At 40.1% G+C, this 21,156-nt stretch overlaps 1 protein-coding gene across 1 annotated transcript in view; it reads left to right on the plus strand.

The window, feature by feature from the left end:
- Window positions 1-21,156, plus strand: part of MOGAT3 (monoacylglycerol O-acyltransferase 3) — a 132,854-nt gene that overhangs the window by 99,711 nt on the left and 11,987 nt on the right. Inside the window, exon 6 of the mRNA XM_069217429.1 lies at window positions 17,516-17,690. Within this exon, the coding sequence (XP_069073530.1) occupies window positions 17,516-17,690 (175 nt within the window). The remainder of the gene's footprint in view (window positions 1-17,515; window positions 17,691-21,156) is intronic.

Consider the following 21,156-nt stretch of genomic DNA (forward strand, 5'->3'; position numbering starts at 1 on the left):
CCCACTGGAAACCACCGTCTCAAAATAAGCACTGCTTCCACTGCGAGTATTTCTCTTTCATACTACCATACAGCTAACGAAGCCACGCAGTAGTATGAAAGAGAAAGACTTGCAGTGGAAACACTGCAAAAACCTAACAAGTTTGATTTATTTGCATTGTGATTCTCTCTCTTTCTTAGTACTATGTGGTTCCATTCTAGAGATGGAACGTTAAGAAAAGAGCTGTACAGTAGTATGAAAAATAAAGAATCGCAGTGCAGATAAATCAAACATGTTAGGTTTTTATAATGTGCATTTGTGGCCATGAGTAACCCATGTGGGAATGCCATGTGGGGGAGTTATAGAAGCCACACCTGTTAGCGTATGGAAGGGTTTGGGCCAGTGCTTGATGTCTTGCCTAATAAATAATGAGCATGTCTGCCTAGGCAGTGCCAAGCACATTCAGGACAATAATGAAGTGGTATTGCGGTCCATGTTATTTGGCTATTCAGGAAAAGCAGGTAATCATGAAATCACATACATGACAACATTTAAGAGGGAAGTGGGAGGTTTTATGAAAAGAATCAGTAGAATGTATTTCTCCCATTGAGGCTGTAATCGGGTCTATTGCCGTGTGTGACTTGCAAGTGTGCGTGGTGCTGCAGGATCTGACATCGAAAATGCTAATATGCTTTTTTTTGACCTGCCAGGAGCAAGGGGAAAGTGCTATGACAAGCTGAAAGAGTGTGACAAAAATGTTGTGCACTGGCCTGCAGCATCAGGTTACTGGCAGTGTGTACTCCAAGTCACCCAAGACCCCTTTATCGGCTCCATCCCAATTAATTTAAGAGAGCAAAATGGAAGTGCTCCCGGGGCCAGGCTTACATCCCCTCACCCGTAAAAAAAAAGGGACATAACAGGAAGCCTTGGCCAATGGCCAGTGGATCAAGGGAGCTGCGGGTCAAAAAAGTTTGGGAACCACTGCTCTATATTAATTTGGTTCAAAAGTGAGACTAGACAAAGCACAGATCAATCAAGCAAATGCTATAACATCCTCAGTTATCCTACCATTATTATTATTCTTGGAGGTTTACTGGGCACATAAATTAGAGGTGGGTAAGTGAGAGCCAAGTCAGTACCAAGCTAATGGTCTAGCTCGTAGAGCCCCTGCATAAGCCCAACCCCAAAAACATTTACTATGTAAATCACACAACAAACATCATTTAAAATATGAAACTGTCTCTTGAAAATAATAATAAGTGTATTTCTTTAACATGTGGAACTTTGTTATTAATACAGCACATCATGGCAAAGCACAAGAAACGCTGATTAAAAGACAATGTAAACCCTGTACGTTGCCCCATTTTATTATAGAGCAACATTATGGTCTAATGAATCAAACACAAAAGATTTTTGTACAACTGCTAAATCTGAAGTCCCATATGTAAAAGGGCTTTCATGCCCGATAATGAAGAAAAGAGAGTTTTGGTGAAATAAAAAAAGTTACCTAAAATCACACAATTTAAGCGGGAAGCCATGATTTATGCAGGTTTTCTGGTTTGATTCTGTACAGATCAGCAGCAGATGGGTATATATTTGTCTTTCCTTATTTTCACCCTTTGTTTTTACCTCTTTACACATTTTTCTTTAGTTTTTATATAGCACAAACTTGACGCCGCAGTATTGAAGCTCGTTACGTGAGGACCAATTACACTACACAAGGTCCTATTAGTTATTTATAGGCAAGGGTGTGATTTAAATATTTGTGGAGGGGTTACTCTGAAAGATAACCAGTCTGCCGAAATCTAAATTCCATTATATCCAATATAACTTCATCGTTGTGATGCAGTTCCCCCTTCTCCAATTTTTATGTCAGGCCCTAAGTGATTTGCCTAGACTAATGGGATATAGAGCGACTTGGCGCTGGGGATCCCATACCCCAGATTATATTGAAAAGGGGGAGAGGGCCGCATGGTCCTTTCTCTGGGCTGGTTTTGGCCCGGGTACCCCGTCCCCCAGGGCCTAAACTTATTCATAATTGGGAGGGGGACATATAGTTCCCTCCCCGGACTGATTTCTGACCCGGGGACCTCATCCTACAGGGCCTGCCGCAATTAGGAAGGTGAAGGAGCTGTGCAACCCCACTCCCAGAGCCATTTATAGCCCTGTGCACCCCATCCCTCAGAAAAGGCACCTGCTATGTCCTGGGGTGCCCACCCTGGTATATAGCTGTTTCTCTGCCTGCTTTGGTGTGGGCAGGGAAACCTGTGTTTGTTCACGCTTTGTGGGAGCAATTTCAAAGCTTCTGCTAGGCGAGAGCAAACACAAAGTCTGCTCTCAGCAGGCGGGAGCATGAAAAATGCTCCCACCCGCTGAAAGTGGACTTCAGGTCTGTTTCCCTTCCCTAAGTGATCTGAGCAGGGAAACAGATCTGAATATTGCTCCCACCCATGGGGAGTAGCATTTTTAGCAGCTCCTTGCGGGTGTGAGCAATGCCGGCTCCTGCTGGATGCAGGGAGGTGATTGGGGCCCTGGGGGTCTTGGGGCTCCCCTGCGGCCTCCATCAAGAATACTGTGGGTGCCCTGTGTGGGCTCCAGGGCACCCACCCTTTCTTGGCAGGGGTCTGAGAGATGCGGTCCCTGGGACTGAAATTGCCCCGGGCATGGGGGCCGCATGGCCCTTCTCCCCCTTGAGTAAGTGGCTGGGCCCCAGGGGTGGGATCGCCGGGGCTGAAATCAGACCGGTAGAGGGGGTGCACAGCCCCTCTCCCCCTCTTGTAATTGACCAGGTCCCAGGGGATGGGGCTCCTGGGTCTAAATTGCCCCAGGGAGGGGGCTGTTGCTCCCCTCCCCCTTTACAATATAGCCAGGCCACAGGAGATGGGGTCCACAGGACCAAAATCGACCTGGGACTGGGGCTTCATGCTCCCTTCCTCATTTACAATATAGCCAGGCCTCGGCCATATGTCAACATTAATGTTTTGATCTAAAAAACACATAAATTCACCAGTTTTAGTTAGCAGAGCTAACTATTCCTTGCACCACCCCATGCACCGCTGATGACCTCACATTACATCACTCATGACATGATCTATGACATCACTAATCACATCTCCAATGATATAATTGATGACATCACTGATTACATTATCGAAGGTTTTTTTTTTGTACACATTACTGTATAAATGAGTATGTCAATAGAGGTCTAAAAGTAAGTACCAAGTAGCTCAGAATAGTATGAAGCATCATTAATGCTTTCACACATACAACCCCATTAGGTGAGCTAAGCTTGTTATATGTGCAACATTGAGCCTACACCATGCATTTCATGGGTAGCTGAGTTCTTATTAATAATCAACAACAAATAGATGGGTAATCCCTACTGCACACAATGTTCAATCTGTATACAGTTGTTCAGAGGATATCAATTCACTCCAGATATGTTATGGTATATTTATTTGTGTAGCACACTAATCACCCGAGAACTCCCAAGTCTGGCGCTCCCAGCCAATCCAGATGCTGCCTTGAGCAGCATCAGGATTGGCCACAGGGCAGGCTGAGAGCCTGTGCCAGCCTGCCTGGTCTGGAGCAACGACAGACAGAGTAACAGCGCATGGCGGAGAAGGTCAGTGTTATTATTTTATTTTATTTTTTTTTCACCCCCCGTGCGCCGCCCCGGCCCTTCTTGTTATCGGGAGCCACAACTGTCTATATATATATATATTTATAAAATAAAGGAAGTCAGGAACTCTGGGTAGTTCACAAGTTTAGGTGGAGAGCAGCTCCTTTATATGTAGCACCCTACAACATCACTGACATGCTGAATCTGCTCACCTCAAATGTCTGTTTGTTGAGCAGAGTTTTTTAACATAGGATTAGCACAGAGCCATCTTCACTGAGCTACAGAGCGATACAGACTTTTGCCATGTTTACAGCAATGTCTCTATGCTTAGGATTAGAAAGTTCCATCCAAGCTGAGCTGAAAAATGACAAAAGCCTTATACCAGTCGTTCCCAGCCTGTGGTCCGCAGGCCCCGAGGTGTCCGTGACACGTTCACAGGGGGTCCGCTGACCTGGGCCGACAGGAAGTCACATCTCGAGCTGGGGCCTCTACAGAAACATGTGCATGTTTTTTATATTTGTTACTTCATTTGTGTAGCAGCTTCAAAAACACTGCAAAGTTCCTCAAATATCCTGCAGCTTTCCAGCAAAAAAAAGTGTCAAGATAAATCTGGTGATTAATGTACCTGCTGGAGAGAGATGGGAGTTTTGTATAGTGGCAATTTTGACTCCTCTAAAGTAGGGCAGATGGTTAAAATGCTGCAGCAAAGAAAGTGTATAATTCGAAGAAAAGTATTTTATGTGCATAGCACAGTGGGTTTCTGCTTTTGTCACAGAGATTCTTTTGTTATTGTGCAGTTCATAAGTTGCAATCGTAATCTAGCACAGTGAGCTATGAACTGCCGTCAAAGAACTGCTTGCAAACTGCATGGAACAAATTAGAAAGTTATTTTTTTTCTCAGTCTCTCATTATCCTTATGCTGCTAAAAAAAGGTTTGCTTGCGTAGAAATACATTATTAAATCCAGCGCTAGCTACTGTGTTATGTACTGAATCCTGAGTTTGTGCTTCTCCAGACCAAGTGGTCTTAGAAAATGCCTACCAGTATGGATGGCGTGAATCCTACACCATGTAGTCCCCTGTAAAGTGCTCCCACACCCTACACTGATATGAGAGGTGTAAAACAAATAAAATACATGTGCAAGAGAGGCTATGGAGAGATGTGAGGCCCTTATGGTTTTACTTCCTTTCCTTACCACATACAGGGAGTGCAGAATTATTAGGCAAGTTGTATTTTTGAGGATTAATTTTATTATTGAACAACAACCATGTTCTCAATGAACCCAAAAAACTCATTAATATCAAAGCTGAATATTTTTGGAAGTAGTTTTTAGTTTGTTTTTAGTTTTAGCTATGTTAGGGGGATATCTGTGTGTGCAGGTGAGTATTACTGTGCATAATTATTAGGCAACTTAACAAAAAAAAATATATACCCATTTCAATTATTTATTATTACCAGTGAAACCAATATAACATCTCGACATTCACAAATATACATTTCTGACATTCAAAAACAAAACAAAAACAAATCAGTGACCAATATAGCCACCTTTCTTTGCAAGGACACTCAAAAGCCTGCCATCCATGGATTCTGTCAGTGTTTTGATCTGTTCACCATCAACATTGCGTGCAGCAGCAACCACAGCCTCCCAGACACTGTTCAGAGAGGTGTACTTTTTTCCCTCCTTGTAAATCTCACATTTGATGATGGACCACAGGTTCTCAATGGGGTTCAGATCAGGTGAACAAGGAGGCCATGTCATTAGATTTCCTTCTTTTATACCCTTTCTTGCCAGCCACGCTGTGGAATACTTGGACGCGTGTGATGGAGCATTGTCCTGCATGAAAACCATGTTTTTCTTGAAGGATGCAGACTTCTTCCTGTACCACTGCTTGAAGAAGGTGTCTTCCAGGAACTGGCAGTAGGACTGGGAGTTGAGCTTGACTCCATCCTCAACCCGAAAAGGCCCCACAAGCTCATCTTTGATGATACCAGCCCAAACCAGTACTCCACCTCCACCTTGCTGGCGTCTGAGTCGGACTGGAGCTCTCTGCCCTTTATCAATCCAGCCACAGGCCCATCCATCTGGCCCATCAAGACTCACTCTCATTTCATCAGTCCATAAAACCTTAGAAAAATCAGTCTTGAGATATTTCTTGGCCCAGTCTTGACGTTTCAGCTTGTGTGTCTTGTTCAGTGGTGGTCGTCTTTCAGCCTTTCTTACCTTGGCCATGTCTCTGAGTATTGCACACCTTGTGCTTTTGGGCACTCCAGTGATGTTGCAGCTCTGAAATATGGCCAAACTGGTGGCAAGTGGCATCGTGGCAGCTGCACGCTTGACTTTTCTCAGTTCATGGGCAGTTATTTTGCGCCTTGGTTTTTCCACACGCTTCTTGCGACCCTGTTGACTATTTTGAATGAAACGCTTGATTGTTCGATGATCACGCTTCAGAAGCTTTGCAATTTTAAGAGTGCTGCATCCCTCTGCAAGATATCTCACTATTTTTGACTTTTCTGAGCCTGTCAAGTCCTTCTTTTGACCCATTTTGCCAAAGGAAAGGAAGTTGCCTAATAATTATGCACACCTGATATAGGGTGTTGATGTCATTAGACCACACCCCTTCTCATTACAGAGATGCACATCACCTAATATGCTTAATTGGTAGTAGGCTTTCGAGCCTATACAGCTTGGAGTAAGACAACATGCATAAAGAGGATGATGTGGTCAAAATACTCATTTGCCTAATAATTCTGCACTCCCTGTATATGAAAAAGCATTCTCATATCTTATGTACCTAAACCATAAAAACAAAAATAGCTTGGGAAATGTATAATCTGACCTGAGGATACAGCTTTCCTAAATAAAACCAAACATTGAAAAGTTTGTTTTCGAGATGCAACATCAACCCTCCCTTTAACATTTTTCAATTTTTCCATATTTTTTTCAATATCAAATAATTATATCTTTAGAAATTCGAGTATTTGGTGTTTACTCATTTGTGTATTTTTTGGGAATTACTGTTTTAAGGTTTGAAATTGAAATTGTGCAAATTGCTTGGGGGTCCCCGGCTTCCAGTGGTGATTCATTGGGGGTCCTCAGGAGTCAAAAGGTTGAGAACCACTGGCATATGCCACTCCAGGCACAGAATGACTGCTTTGGGTTGGTAAAATGCCACCCAACCCAACCTGGAGAGAATAAAAGCTATCACTGACACATGTTAGAGTTAGAGCTTATCAGAGAGGTATAGCTTTGTCCAGAAGCAAGAGAGCATCCAGTATAAGTCAAAACAATAACCTTTCAGGTATGGAGTGCCACACAGATTATGCAAAAAAAAGAAGCCAGGAACTCTGGGTGGTTCCCAAGTTTAGGCAGAGAGCAGCTCCTTTATATGGAGCACCCTACAACATCAGTGGCGCTGTGAAGCTGCTCACCTCAAATGTCGGTTTCTTTAGCAGAGTCTTTAAGCATAGGCTTATCACAGTACCAGTCATGCTTAGCTAGATTGTGACAAAGCCTTTTACCATTTTTACTGCAAAGTCCATAAACATAGGATTAGCAAGTGCCATCCACACTGAGCTGAAAAATTGTAACATTTTGTACCACTCCAGGCGTGTTGTTACAGCTTTGGACTGGTAAAAGACGATCCAAGCCAACCTGGAATGTATAAAAGCAACCACTGACATGTGTTCTAGTTAGAATTCATCAGAAAGAAATAGCTTTGTCCAGACACAAGGGAGCACCCAGTATAAGTCGAAACAATCCCCTTTCAGGCTAGGAGTACCACATAAATTATGCAAAAAAGTAAGCAGGGAACACCCTACAACACCAATGGCACTCTGAATCTGCTCACCTTGAATGTCTGTTCCTCTAGAAGAGTTTTTAAGCATCGGGTAACCACAGTGCCATCCACACTGAGCTAGAGTGTGACCAAGCTTTTTTCAATTTTTATAGCAAAGACTTTAAGCATTGGATTAGCAAGTGCCATCCACGGCAAGCTAAAAAATTACAAAAGCCTTTTACCACTCCAAATACCGTATTACAGTCTTGGATTGGTAAAATACTATTCTAGCCAACCTGGAAGGAATAAAAGCACTTCACTGACACATGTTGTGCTCTAGTTAGAGCTCATCAGAGAGGTGTAGCTTTGTCCAGACACAAGTGTGTATCCAGTATAAGTAACAACAATACCCTAAAGTTTAATGCTAATATCTTCCTTTCTTTAAAACAATCTCAAATATCCACTGAAAAAAACAAAGGTTAAAGTAACATTATAGTTAGGTGAATTTGACAGTTAAAACATAACATTTTAAACTACTGACATTCACTAGTTATATTTTAATGAACTAATTAGAACATGTGCCCCTCACTTTGCTTATGACCTCATAGACTGCATCAATCATGACATGTTCAATTACATCATTACGAGTGGTCCTTTTCCCATCCTTTGGGGACTTAAACCCCACACTTTTATTGGAGTGGGAACAGTTGCTGATTATGTCTTCCTATGGCATTATGGACATCCTTATCAGGGATGCCAATGAGAAAAGAGAGAAACTACTTATTGAAATCAGTGATTTAGAGAAAGAGATTCTAGATACAAAGCTATCCGAAGCAATAGATAAGAATTATGGTATCCTAAAAGAGGTACTTCAAAGACACCAGGAATATTTTAGGGAGAAAAAAATGTGTAAACTTAAACGGGACGCGAATGACTATGCCACAGGACGGGTTTTTACTTATTCCAGAAAATTTGATAACATTAACCTTGAGAAACAGACCAGCAGAAGCACTAGACCTCAGTCCCCCACACATTCTAATATTAGAACTAGTGACACAGATCTATCCAGCTGTTCTAGTCTAAACAGTGAGGATACCAACAGCTCCCTACGGGATAACACCAATGTATGCAACGTAAAGTCGCCTTTTTTGTTAGAGCTAGAGAGGTTCCGCAAAGGACAAAAAGTAACCGGAGCAGGGCAGACTACGTACCAAAGAGAACTAGAAGGGAAAAAGGCAAAATACCAGAACCAGACAAGGGCAAAATAGGAGTCACTACAAGATCAACCACACGGAACATGAAGAGTTAGACCCTGATGTTCATGATCATATTGTTGATCGGAGAGATATCTGTGTAACTAATTTGACCAATAAAATTCTTGATTCAAACCAACTGAGTCTTTTGAACAAGGGATTAGGATTTGTACCCACGTCTTCACCTGACTACATGGAGACACATATCAACCTGTTTAAATTCACACGCAAATGCAAGCTTTACAAACATTTTAAGGATAAACAAAGTATGACCAACCCTGTGATTAGGGACACACAAGCTTGTCCATTATCAATTAGAGACATTAAGGACATACAGACATTACTATCCTTGGAGGATGTTGCGGATACCTCACATGCACTTTCTTATGACAAGATACTATCGGATCTAGGACTAAATATCTCGGACACTTGCTACAGTGGACTAAAACCTACATCTAGATTTACGCCCACTTCACCAGCAGATAGTGCTATTGAATTATTCTACAAACTGGTCACCAAAGACTTATACAAGTTGGAGACACGACACAATACTAGATCCAGGACTATCCCACATAACATCACCACCAATGAGCGGAAAGCACTAAGGGCTCTCTCTAAAGAAAAAGATCTTGTGTTCAAGGAGGTGGATAAAGGGGGCAAGATTGTGCTAATGAATCGTGTTGACTACATTGCAGAGACAATTACTTGACAATGTAGCATATTGTAAACTGACCAACAACCTTATAGCCAGAATCACCAGGGATATAGAAACCAAACTGAGTACATGGAGGGACATGGGTCTCTTGACGGATTTAGAATACAAGTACTTGTTCAATTCTACACCTAGCTTCCCATGCATCTACATACTTCCAAAAGTACATACAATTGCGAACTTCCCCCCGGCAGACCGATTATATCTGGTATTAACTCTCCTACTGAGAAACTTTCCGAGTACATAGATTTATACCTACAACCATTCGTACAGAACCTCCCATCATATATTCGAGATACTAAACATCTCCTCTGCTTGATAGCGGACTACCAATGGACAGAGGGTCACATCCTAGCTACTTTGGATGTAACCTCCCTGTATACATGCGACCTAAAAAGACTGGCCTAATTGCCATACAACACTTCCTAGATAAGAGGGATGCTACACTTTTGCGACACTCAAACATGCTACTAGACCTCATACATCTTGTTATGGACAACAATGTTTTCTTACACGAAGGCTCTTGGTATCAATAGATACAGGGTGTTCTGATGGGGGCTACATTTTCCCCTTCCTTCGCCAATCTCTAAATGGGATTTTATGAGCAACAACATATTTGGCGTAACTGTGCCCCAGAACTTACGCAACACATCATGTACTGGGGACGTTACATTGATGATGTTCTTCTTTTCTGGTCGGGTGACTCTGCAGCACTAGATCTTTTTGTTAACTATCTTAATACGAACAATTTTAGCATTCATTTTACTTGTTGTTCTAGTATGGACAGTGTAGACTTTTTGGATTTGACCCTCAACACTAAGAAAGACAAAATCCATACAAAACTTTTTAGAAAACCCACTGCAACAAATTCCATTTTGCATGCCACTAGGGCCCATCCCTCCTCACAAATAAGAGCTATTCCCTATGGTGAGGCATTTGTAGTGAGGCGCAACTGCTGTGAGGAACAGGAATTCTCACAGCAACTAGATGAACTGAAACAACGGTTTCGTAATCGGGGGTACTCTGACCAACTGTGGGAAAAGACATATAAGAGAATCCGCACAGTTGAAAGATTATCTCTATTATCAGATACCACACCTAAAAAGACCAGAAAAAGGATGGGTATAGCTTTCATTACTCCGTACAATAATGCAAGTTCGGATATTTACAAAATCCTCAAGAAAAATTGGCATATCCTATTATCTGATGATACCTTGAGACACGGTCTCAGAGATAGACCGGACATCATTTACACTAGAGGACGAACTCTAAGAGACAGTCTATGTCATAGCTTTTTACCAAGTGACACAAAGGATAGCTGGATTTCACAACCTCCACAAGGGTTCTACAAATGTGGTCATTGTAACATATGCAACTATACCCTGGACAAAACAAAATCCTTTTGTTACAATACTGGTATCGTATTAAACAATTCATTAATTGCAATACCAGATTTGTGATATACTGCTTAATCTGCACATGTAAATTAATATATGTAGGGAGTACCATCAGACCTTACAAAGAGCCACTACAGGAACACATTCGAGCAATCAAAAATAACAACAAAGATTACCCATTTGCTATACATTTTAATTCTGTACATGCCCAGCGGGAAGTTCTGGGTATAAAAACACATAGTATTGCCACCCTGGACGGTTGTCCCAGGGGAGGCAACAGGACTCTTTTGCTTAGACGCCTGGAAAGCAGGTGGATTATCAAATTGTGTGCGGTAGAGGAAGGTCTAAATTTAGATAAGGATCTGCATGTCTTTTTATAACTGCATCTTTCAAGTAAATATTCTGTATTCATAACATGTCACAAGACCTTTAGTCAAAATGTATGCAAGTTACACATCTTATCAGTATATGCATGGACATATTAGCAACTCATGTTGAGTACTTGCAGTAGATATATATGATTAGATACGTATGGATGACATGGTTACATGTTTATCATTTATATACACAGTGTCAATCATATGCCTATGATATTACTTGTGTACTTACATATAGTGTGAGTATCCATATGTTTTTCCACAATATTCAGTGGTAAACTACACTATCTATTCTGATGGGCAACACTTTACGGATACTTTGGTCTATGTATATAGCTCGATTTTCATGTATTACTTCATTCAGTCATAATGCTATTTACATTTGATGCAGACATGTTATTGATGTTGGGGATCTATGCTTCACTTAACTCTATCTCTTCTCTTCATCACGAGCACCAAGTACAATTTTGTTCATTGTGCACCACTCACTATTCCCTAATTTATTCTGCTCACGCTTCCTCCTTTCCAATATGGCTGCCGTTTGCAATGTTCAAGCACAGCATTGTCCTTTTACTATGTTTATACTTGTAACAAGTATAAACGACACAGCTTCGAGCACGAGCTGCTACTTTACACGCCGTCGGACTAGGAAATAATTGTTGTGCACCTTATCAGGTAAGACGCCACTGCATTTAAAGTTTACATTAGTGAGTAGCTTTTCTTTCCTAGCTTAAATTACATTTATAGTTACCCGGTTTGCCATTCCTGACGCATTTGACTTTGCTATAGAAGACAGGAAATGTAGCCCAAACACATCTACTGATGTGCTTGTGGCATATTCACCTCTTCGAGGTCTTTGTCTGGTATATCCGGCATACGTTTTTTCCGAAATACATTTTGTATATTACTTTGCTATACAATTTGTAGGTACTGACTGTCATTTGATTTCCAACTTACACGAACGCTGAATTTATATGGAATATACTTGAATTGTGCAGTTTTGGAGCGTATATTCAACGTGAGGATACCACTAATTTTGCTTGGATAGAATCTTTCTTCTGTGTTTTGTTGCACCTATGTTGTGTATTTAGTAATATTGGTTATGTTTGGCAGAAGCCCTTATGGCCATTAGTAAGCACTTAGTCTACACATTGCGTAACTGCACCGTAGCCAGGCTACTCCCACTTTCAATAACCCCCTCTTTCTTTTTCGGTTAGACTTACCATGGTCCCTGTGTGGTTTTGAGACACATCAAAACATATTCTTGGACTTACCCAATCAGATTTTGTTCGCATTCATGAAGATTTTATTGTTGGAATTCGTATACTACGGCTTCAACATTTAATTTATGGTCTCTTTACCTTAATACTAAAGGTATGTTAATTATTATAACTTCTTATTTGTTTTATTAATCTCTAATTACTTTACTCTGACTATAGTCCTGCACCTTTCTGATATACATAGCACTTTCTGTCGTCCACTTTATCTTCCGACTATCTGTCGCCTATATAGGATGTACTTTTATATATAGAGCACAAAATCACTATGGACCCCACTTACTAGACACCGTGGTGTTCAACTTGTGGTGTTTCCAAAACTCTTTCTTCATTTGGCACACAGGCATCATAGGTGGATTGTCACCGTTTGGGCTAAATGATATGGCATACTGGACTGTTGGAACTAACAGCTGGTTTATTTATTATCTGTAACATTAATTCACAGCCTTGAGAAAGTCGCGTTTGACGAAACACGTGTTGGCTGTCGTTTGCATTGAACAGGCTGGCGTTTGCATTGAACAATATACAAGTGTTTGGATTTGACACTATATTTGGCACTATATTTGGTGGCCCTTGACCGTGATGACGCCATATTTACTACGAATTGCTGTGTGATCCAACTAAGAAGAATAAAGAATACAATTATGAACAGATGGATGTGCCGTTGTTCTTACTTCTCCGTATAAATGATTGTGGACCATCTTGGCTCTCAGTCTGCACACCTTGTGGCTAGGTGTGGCAACCACTCTGGCACTCCTGGAACACATGACTTGAGACTTTGGACTTCCTTCACTAGTTTTCTTGTTTATAATTTTGAAGCTAACTTTTTGGAAGTGTGCACCACTGTTCTACACAGCCACAGATTGTCTCTTCAAATCATCATTGATGACATCAGTGACAACATTTCAAAACACATCATTGATGACAACATTGGGCATGGTAGACAGAAGGCAAAAAAAAAACAGACCATATTTCTTCATTTAGAATTATCAAAAAACACTCTAATCACAGTAGCCATCCGATAGGTCTAAGAGAGAAAGAGGCATAATACAGGGCTAACAAACATATCTATTTTAAAATAGACAAATTGTTAAATCCTGAAATGGTTTAATAATAGCCCCAATGAAGGCAAAGCCTTGAATGTGTGAACTAAGCAGATGTACTCCTGGCTTAGGGTTTTGAATGGCTTTAGATGTATAAGTTGATGTGAGGATCAGGCAGAAAATTTGTCAATGTCAGCAGAGGCTGAAGAAGCGCTTACAAATTAGCCCATAGGCTTTGTCTAAAGTTTAGGAAGTCTTTTTCCAATCTCAGGATAATTGGCAATGATTGGGTGAGATGATCTTCAGTCCTGAGGTGATAGGTGAGTCTTGCCATTTGCAGTTTAGCAATAAAGATCTTTGAAGGGCCATAAGGATGCTGCCCATTAAAGATAGCACCAGTGTGGGGACTAATGCAATTTTTGAGTAATAGAAATTTGTCACAACAAGCAAACCGGATCTAATGGAAAGCTCCAATTCAGTAGTAGGTATATATAATGGGAATAGTCACTGACATAATGAGTGTACTGAGAACTAGCTGTGATATGCTAATTGGGAGGATGAAGGAAATCTCTGTAAGAGCCACTTTGCAAAACATACTACACCCCTCAAACCCATTTACAGAGGCTGTACTTTAGTAGTGCAAAATGTGTGGAAAGGTTGTTTCAAGCATTTATGAATAACCACAAAGTTGCAACTGTGTGGCTGTGCATCATATCCGCATTAGCCCCCTTCAATGGAAAGACAAATATTTCACTACTTCTTGGTCATACTGCAGATCAATGTGGACAGGTGCTGGAGTTCATGTAATGTAAGAGGAATCTACCCAAAGGGAAATCTGAAGACCTTATTTTATGGATCTGGTGTTAGCCAAGACCTTTCGATTTTTTTAAAACAATACATCTATACAATATAATTCTGATAATTTGTATAGCATTACCAATTTAAAGGGGCTGTCAGCCAGCTTTCTTCAGCCATTGGTCTGTTGGTGTGTCATTCAACTTTTGCTTCCACCCACCTTTTAAAGGTTTTGCTACTTTGATGTTGCATTTGTGTTTTTAAAGACGAATTATACCAGATGTTGGCACAGGGCACATTCCATGGTTTATCAGTTCCCGTCTCCTGCCAATGCTGCTGTAAATTCCTTTTGGAGTGCTCTTTATCTGACTGCCCGTATAACACAAAATACTAGATTGTGCCCATTTTAAATTGATCTGTATTAAGTTATCGAAAGCTTCAATATTATGTGAATTCATAAGCAGACAATTCTTCAGAACACACTTATTCTGGACTCAGTTTCACTAATGGTTCTGTAATAAACTTTGCCCAGGAAGCAAACAAGACTTTATCATGTTTAACATGCAGAGCTTGTAGCACTTTTTTGAATTTCCTTTCTTTGTTCCTTTCTTCTTCATTTCTTTCCATCTTTGTTTTCTTTCTTCTATTTTTCATTCCTTTATCCTTTTCTTTGTTTTCTTTTTCTGTCATTCTTTAGTTCCTTCTTCCATGTTTTCCTTTCTTTCATTTCTTTTTGCCATTTTTCTTTATTTCTTTAACTCCTTCTATATGTTTCCTTTTTTCTTTCATTCCTTTTTTCTCCTTTCCTTTTGTTCTTTCACATCTTCTTTAAATCTTTCTTTCTTTTTTCTTTTATACCTTCTTACCCTCTTCTTTGTTTTCTTTCTATCTTCCTTTACTTTTTCTTGTTTTGCTTTTTTATTCTTTCATTCTTTATTTCTTTCCTTCTTTCTTTCTTTCATTCTTTCTTTCCTTCTTTCTTTTTTTCTTGGTTTCTCTTTTTCTTTCATTTTTTCTTTCCTTCCTCCTTTCTTCCCTTCCTTTTTCTTTTAAGCTTTCATTCTTCTTGTTCTTCCTTTCTTGATTTCTTTTTTCTTTCATTCCTTCTTTCTTGCTTTCTTTCTCTATTGCCCTTTCCTTCTTTCTTGTTTTCATTCCTTCTTTCATTCTTCTTGCTTTTATTCCTTATTTCATTTTTCTTGCATTTATTCCTTCCTTCCTTTTATCTTTCCCTAAATCATTCTTTTTTGCTTTCATTCCTTTTTCCTTGCTTTCCTTCTTTCTTTCTTGCCTTTTTTCTTTACTTCTTGCCTTGTTTCTTTCCTTCCTTTTTTCTTTCCTTTTTTCTTTTTCTTTCTTTCTTTTTCTCTCTTCTCTTCTCTTCCTTTCTCTTTCTTTCTTTCTTTCTTTCTTTCTTTCTTTCTTTCTTTCTTTCTTTCTTTCTTTCTTTCTTTCTTTCTTTCTTTCTTTCTTTCTTTCTTTCTTTCTTTCTTTCTTTCTTTCTTTCTTTCCCAAAGGCAAGAAGCTGGCAGCCAATGGCTCAATGATCGGCTTTTTTGGTCTGTGTTGAAACAGACTTTTTGATTTTACTAAAATGATGTGAGTGACATAGTTACTTTTCACTGTTTTAGCCATACTTCATCCCTTTGTCTGTCGTTGTGTCATTCACATTCTTCTCTAACCCTCTTGAGCATGCATCAAGGGGTAATCTGTCACCCCACTTCAGTCATTGGCTTACTTCGCTGTGATTTCCGGCATGCTTCCTGTTCACAAGGAGCACATCCACACACAAAGTAGTTCCCTTCATTGCCTGGGAGTACTATGGTAATGTTTTAGTCAATTTTGTTATAGATTAACAAACACCCTGACAGCTGCCCAAACAAGAAAGTTTTGCAAAGCCATGACAAAACAAAACAAGAATTTCCAAAAGGCTGGCGGGTGATGCCAGGATGATTGGCTTTGCCAAGGCTTGTTTAAATAAGGATTTGAGCTCTCGAAAATTAATGAAACTTGGTTTATCAAAAAATAAGTATCTGAGATTTTTTAACACAGATTTCCCTTTTTGCTAATTTGCTTTTATAAATATAGTTCATTTTTTCTTGTGATATAGTTTGTTCATAGATTTCATAGATATATTAAAAGCTGGCTGGTCTAGTGACTCTATGTACAATTTACAACAGTTTCACTATTAGACTACTAACATTTTGAAAAGAGAGCTTTCATTGATTACTGCTCAAGAAAGAGTGTATACCCACACAGGCATTGCTACATTACACAGGACCTCACTCTGAGTGTTGGGTACTTCAAAATGGGGCACAAATGGCAGTTTCACCCACACAAATTGGTCCTAGATTTTTGTCTGTGTGATTTCCTCCACATAATACCTGGAGAAATGTGTGTTGCCAAAACAGCGTGTCAAGTATACTATGTAATAGTACTGGTAGCAATGGCCATTAAGACATATTATTCCCTAATTTAGATAAAAAAAATCCTGAACTGGACAAAGAGCAGACCCTATATGATGCATTAGATGTATTACCACACACCCACCGTTTGGGATTTTGCATTTAATTTTTCCTCAAGATTTAAAATGAGAATCTAGAACTTTTATTCTGAAAAGGTACTGCAAGACACGATATTTATGACAATAAGGAATTCCCACATGGGCTCCAAAAATTTACCATTTGTGATTGTGTGCGTTGATTCATTGTGTGTTGGGAGTTATGTGGCACGGAGTATTCTAACACGTGGCCTGCAGCGAAAGGCATGGAGGGAGTTGTTAATATGCATCCACAAAGTGCTGAAACACCGGGTAGATGGGATGCACGCTACTCTATAGTGTGCGGCTGGCTGGAATGGTGCTAGTTTGTAGTGTGGCCTATGTGGGAAGTGCTAAGATGTTATTTGTGATGACCAGTGCTGTGCTCTTACTGCATTTGTTATTTCAAAGTCTTAAACACTATCCTCACTGGCTCTGAGAGGATTACCTTGTCTCTGGTCCTGCAGTGGTAAGAAGAGGTGCACTCTAGGTGAATAAATGTGACCATTGACTCTGTGAAGGTGATTGCCCTATCTCTATGGTCTGTGATGGGGCAACACTGCCCCCCATTTCTATGCTACAATTATACTATGAAGAAAAGATGACTGTGTTTTTTCACTATGGTACATAGTTGCCTGGATTGACTGACATTGACCTCATCTTACCGATACAATGATATTATCAGGATTGGTGGTTCAGTCTATAATCATTTCTGATGTACTACCGTCTTGTACCTCTTGCAGGGGTGTGCTCTGTCAGTAAACCAAGCTTAGATTATGTCCTCTCCAAGAATGGGACTGGGAATGCAGTGGTTATCATGATTGGAGGAGCCGCAGAATCCTTGAACTGTGTACCTGGAGAGGAAAGAGTTGTTCTCAGAAACCGTAAAGGCTTTGTGCGCCTTGCTTTGGAACATGGGTAGGTACAACGCCTTCCAGGACACTCCTCATTGTTAGACTTTTAATCTAAAGTGATTAAACTATCCATACACATGCTCAAGTATCCTATAAGTGCATATTAATTAGGTTACAGATCTCCACAAACCAATCAACATGTCTAGACAGACGTTCCTTCAGGGCCTATATATCAACCACCATCCTTAACATGGCCAAAGATTCACACAGTACCATCAAAAGTGTTACAGGTCCACTGTGAGATACTAAAGGCGTCATATATCCTCTCATTGTGACCACATATAATGTCAAAGATCCACCCAGGTCCACCAAAAAGTCCCCAAAGGCATCAACAGCATCTTATTCCATCCAAACTTTAAACAGATCAGATCTAGAAAGAGTTTAGAACTAGATCAGAAATCGTTCAGAGCCATGAGCATATATACTCAGGGAGTCAGTACATGGTTAGATTATTATGGGGAATCATCAGTACAGTCATTTATTCACCCTGAGTTATTGGTAAGTAGGGGTGAGTAATTTGTTTCTGGGGGTATGCCATTGTCACAGAATGCACTTGGGCTACATCAGGCTAAATAATGTCAATTTCAGGGGGGTAGTTTTGTAGCAGTCCACAGACTGCTCCAAAATTAGTGGCCTGTACTTGAGTCCTGAGCAGCTGAGAATGTTCAAGTAAAGTCTGTTCTGATTGACTGGTAGCAATCAATCAGAATGGACTTAACATACGGGGCAATTCTAAATAGATCACATTCTCCCAATCAGAATTGGCCCATACATTACCACGCATTTCTTTGGATTACATTTCGCTGGCCAGGAAGGCATGGACAGCCTATACACATGTTTTTCTGTGTTCAGCAAGAAATACACAAGTTTTCTACTTCCCGTTTAAGCACATTTTGGCCTTGTCTGACACAGTTTCACTTTCTAGACAAGCTAATTAAAATACATATTTTTGCATGATTCCCTCTTTACATTGCATTTTCTTGCCTGCCATTGTAGGACTATGGATCTCTCTGACAACAACTACTCTCTGAGAGACCAGGCAGAGCCACCAACCTGGTCACCAACACTTAGATCAATGAGCAGAGTCCAAATCCAGCCGGAACTATTAAAAGGACCAGCAGTCAATAAAAGACTACTCACAGAGTTACCTGTTCACTTAGAGCCATGGACAGGTCAGCTATCTACATGAAAGCTTCACCTGATCCCGAGATCCACCCAGAGTTACTGTTAGGATCACAGATCCATCCAGAGCCATTAATATGTGTAGAATCTACCCAAAACAATCAACTGGATAACAATATTCTGGGTGTTAGCAACATAATCAGGAACCACCTAGAATATTCACCATGTAAACACCCTGAAAAAGCCATCATCGCACATACTCAGAGCCATGAACCAGGTCCAAGATCCACCCAGTAAACATCAACAAGGTCATAGAAATATTTATAACTATCAACAGGGTTAAAATATACCCATGGCCATCAGCCGGATCAGGGATTCACCCTAAGCCTTCAATACAGTCAACAATCCACAGAGAGCATTCACCACTATCTTATACCTTCATCCTCTACCCACTGTTTCATCATCAGAGTAAATCACCTGTAGGAAACCTTATATGGAATGAAAGATCTACAGGGAGCCAACCACATGATAAAATGTCCTCTTCTTCTGTAGTAATCTCTACTTCCATCTCTTCTGTAATACTCTTTACTTCTAGTACCTTCCTTTCATTTAACGTACTATGATTATATTATTTTTGTTACTTCCTTGCCTTCTGTCCAAATTTTTATTTCTTCTCTGTTTCTCTCCAGTCTGACTTTCTCTCCTTCTGTCACCTTTTTATTTCTACTTATTCTCTAGCTGAATACTATCACCTTCTCTCTTCATCTTCACATCATCTACTTTGTGCTCTTTTTATCTACGCTCCACATATATTTGTATTCTTGCTGTCTTTTGTATTCTCCTTAATGCCTCCAATTCATAACTCACTTTTATCTACTCAGCCCTAGTTTCTGCTCACTTTTATGTTCCCTTCTTTATTTCCTCACCCAGTTGTCTCCTCTTCAAGTCCTACTCTTCAGTCCCTATCTTTACTTCCATGCCTTCTTCACTCCTCTTTGACTTTTTCTATTCTCTCCTCCCTTTCACTTTCTCTACTGCTATACTCCTCTTAACTCTCTCCCATTCATTCCTACTCTAATTTATCTTCTTCTCTTTAGCCTATAGTCTTTCACACTCCTCTTCACTTTCTCCCCTCTCTACTCCTCTATACTTCCTCCTCATATTCCTCCATTTGTTTCATCCTCATTAGTTCCTAGACTTGTGTCCTCCTCTTTACTTCTCAATATTTCACCCTTGAAGTCTACCCTTGTCTTTCCCTCTTTAATTTTTAGCCTTTTTACTTCCTCTGTCTCTCTCCTTTTCTTCAAAGCCTAACATTTTTCATCTTAACCATGTTCCCTTCTCTTCTCCTCTTTAGTTCCAACCCAAATGTCTTATTTTTTAATTTCGCCCTCTCTGTCATTCACTACATTTCTGTGTTCCCATTAACACAGCATTTCTGTATTAAATACGCGTTTTGATATTGGTAAACAGATTTATTTTTCTGTGTTAAGGACAAAGTGATGTACTGAGCATTGTGGGTAACATGTTTTGTTGTATATTGTGTGTTGCACACCATTTTGGACTTGTGTTATCTGGGCCACATATAACAGCTAACTGTGGGTTTTCAGTGAATTTTATGATTTATTGTAATGTACTACATTCAGCTTCCATGTACCTATTCCAGGCAGTGCACTTTGTTCGGCTTTGCACAGTGGGAATTAGCCACAGGGCCCAATTCCATTGGGCAGACAACCTCTACTGTGCACAGCCATACACATTGGGCATTGACTACAGTGACTGTGACCAGGTCCTGAAACCACCACTCGCCCTTGCACCTAGAATCACCCTACCATAACCTTGAATGTGTTACCTTTTTTGTAATTAAAAAGCACAATTATTATCAACATTGCAGTTAGTTTTGGCAGCTGTTTCCAAATGCAAAATGGTGGGTGTGTGATCACAATTTTCATAAAAATGTTAAATTTGTGGTGGTAAATAGTTTCCATTTACTCCTATTTTCCATTCCTGTGGGTGCTCCATAGCACTACCCTGTGGTCAGCACCTCTCATACTTCCCATTAACTACAGATTTCTTTTATATACAATGCTAAAATTGTGATTATGACCAAAGTCATGATTTTTAACATGGCTGAATTTTTTTTTTATGCCCTTCATCAGCCAGGGGCGTCCCTTGAAAAATTCAAATGTGATTGTCAGAAAAAGCGAATTTTGAAACCACACTTTTAAATCGCTGAAATGTGCAAACGTGTTAGCCATTTCAAGTCCACCCAGAACTTTTTAAAATGCTAATAAATCAAACACGATTAGAGGGTTTTATACAATACAAGCACAGTTTTTGAATTAAGT

The sequence above is a fragment of the Pleurodeles waltl genome, chromosome 12, assembly GCF_031143425.1.
Source record: "Pleurodeles waltl isolate 20211129_DDA chromosome 12, aPleWal1.hap1.20221129, whole genome shotgun sequence".
Taxonomy (NCBI): domain Eukaryota; kingdom Metazoa; phylum Chordata; class Amphibia; order Caudata; family Salamandridae; genus Pleurodeles; species Pleurodeles waltl.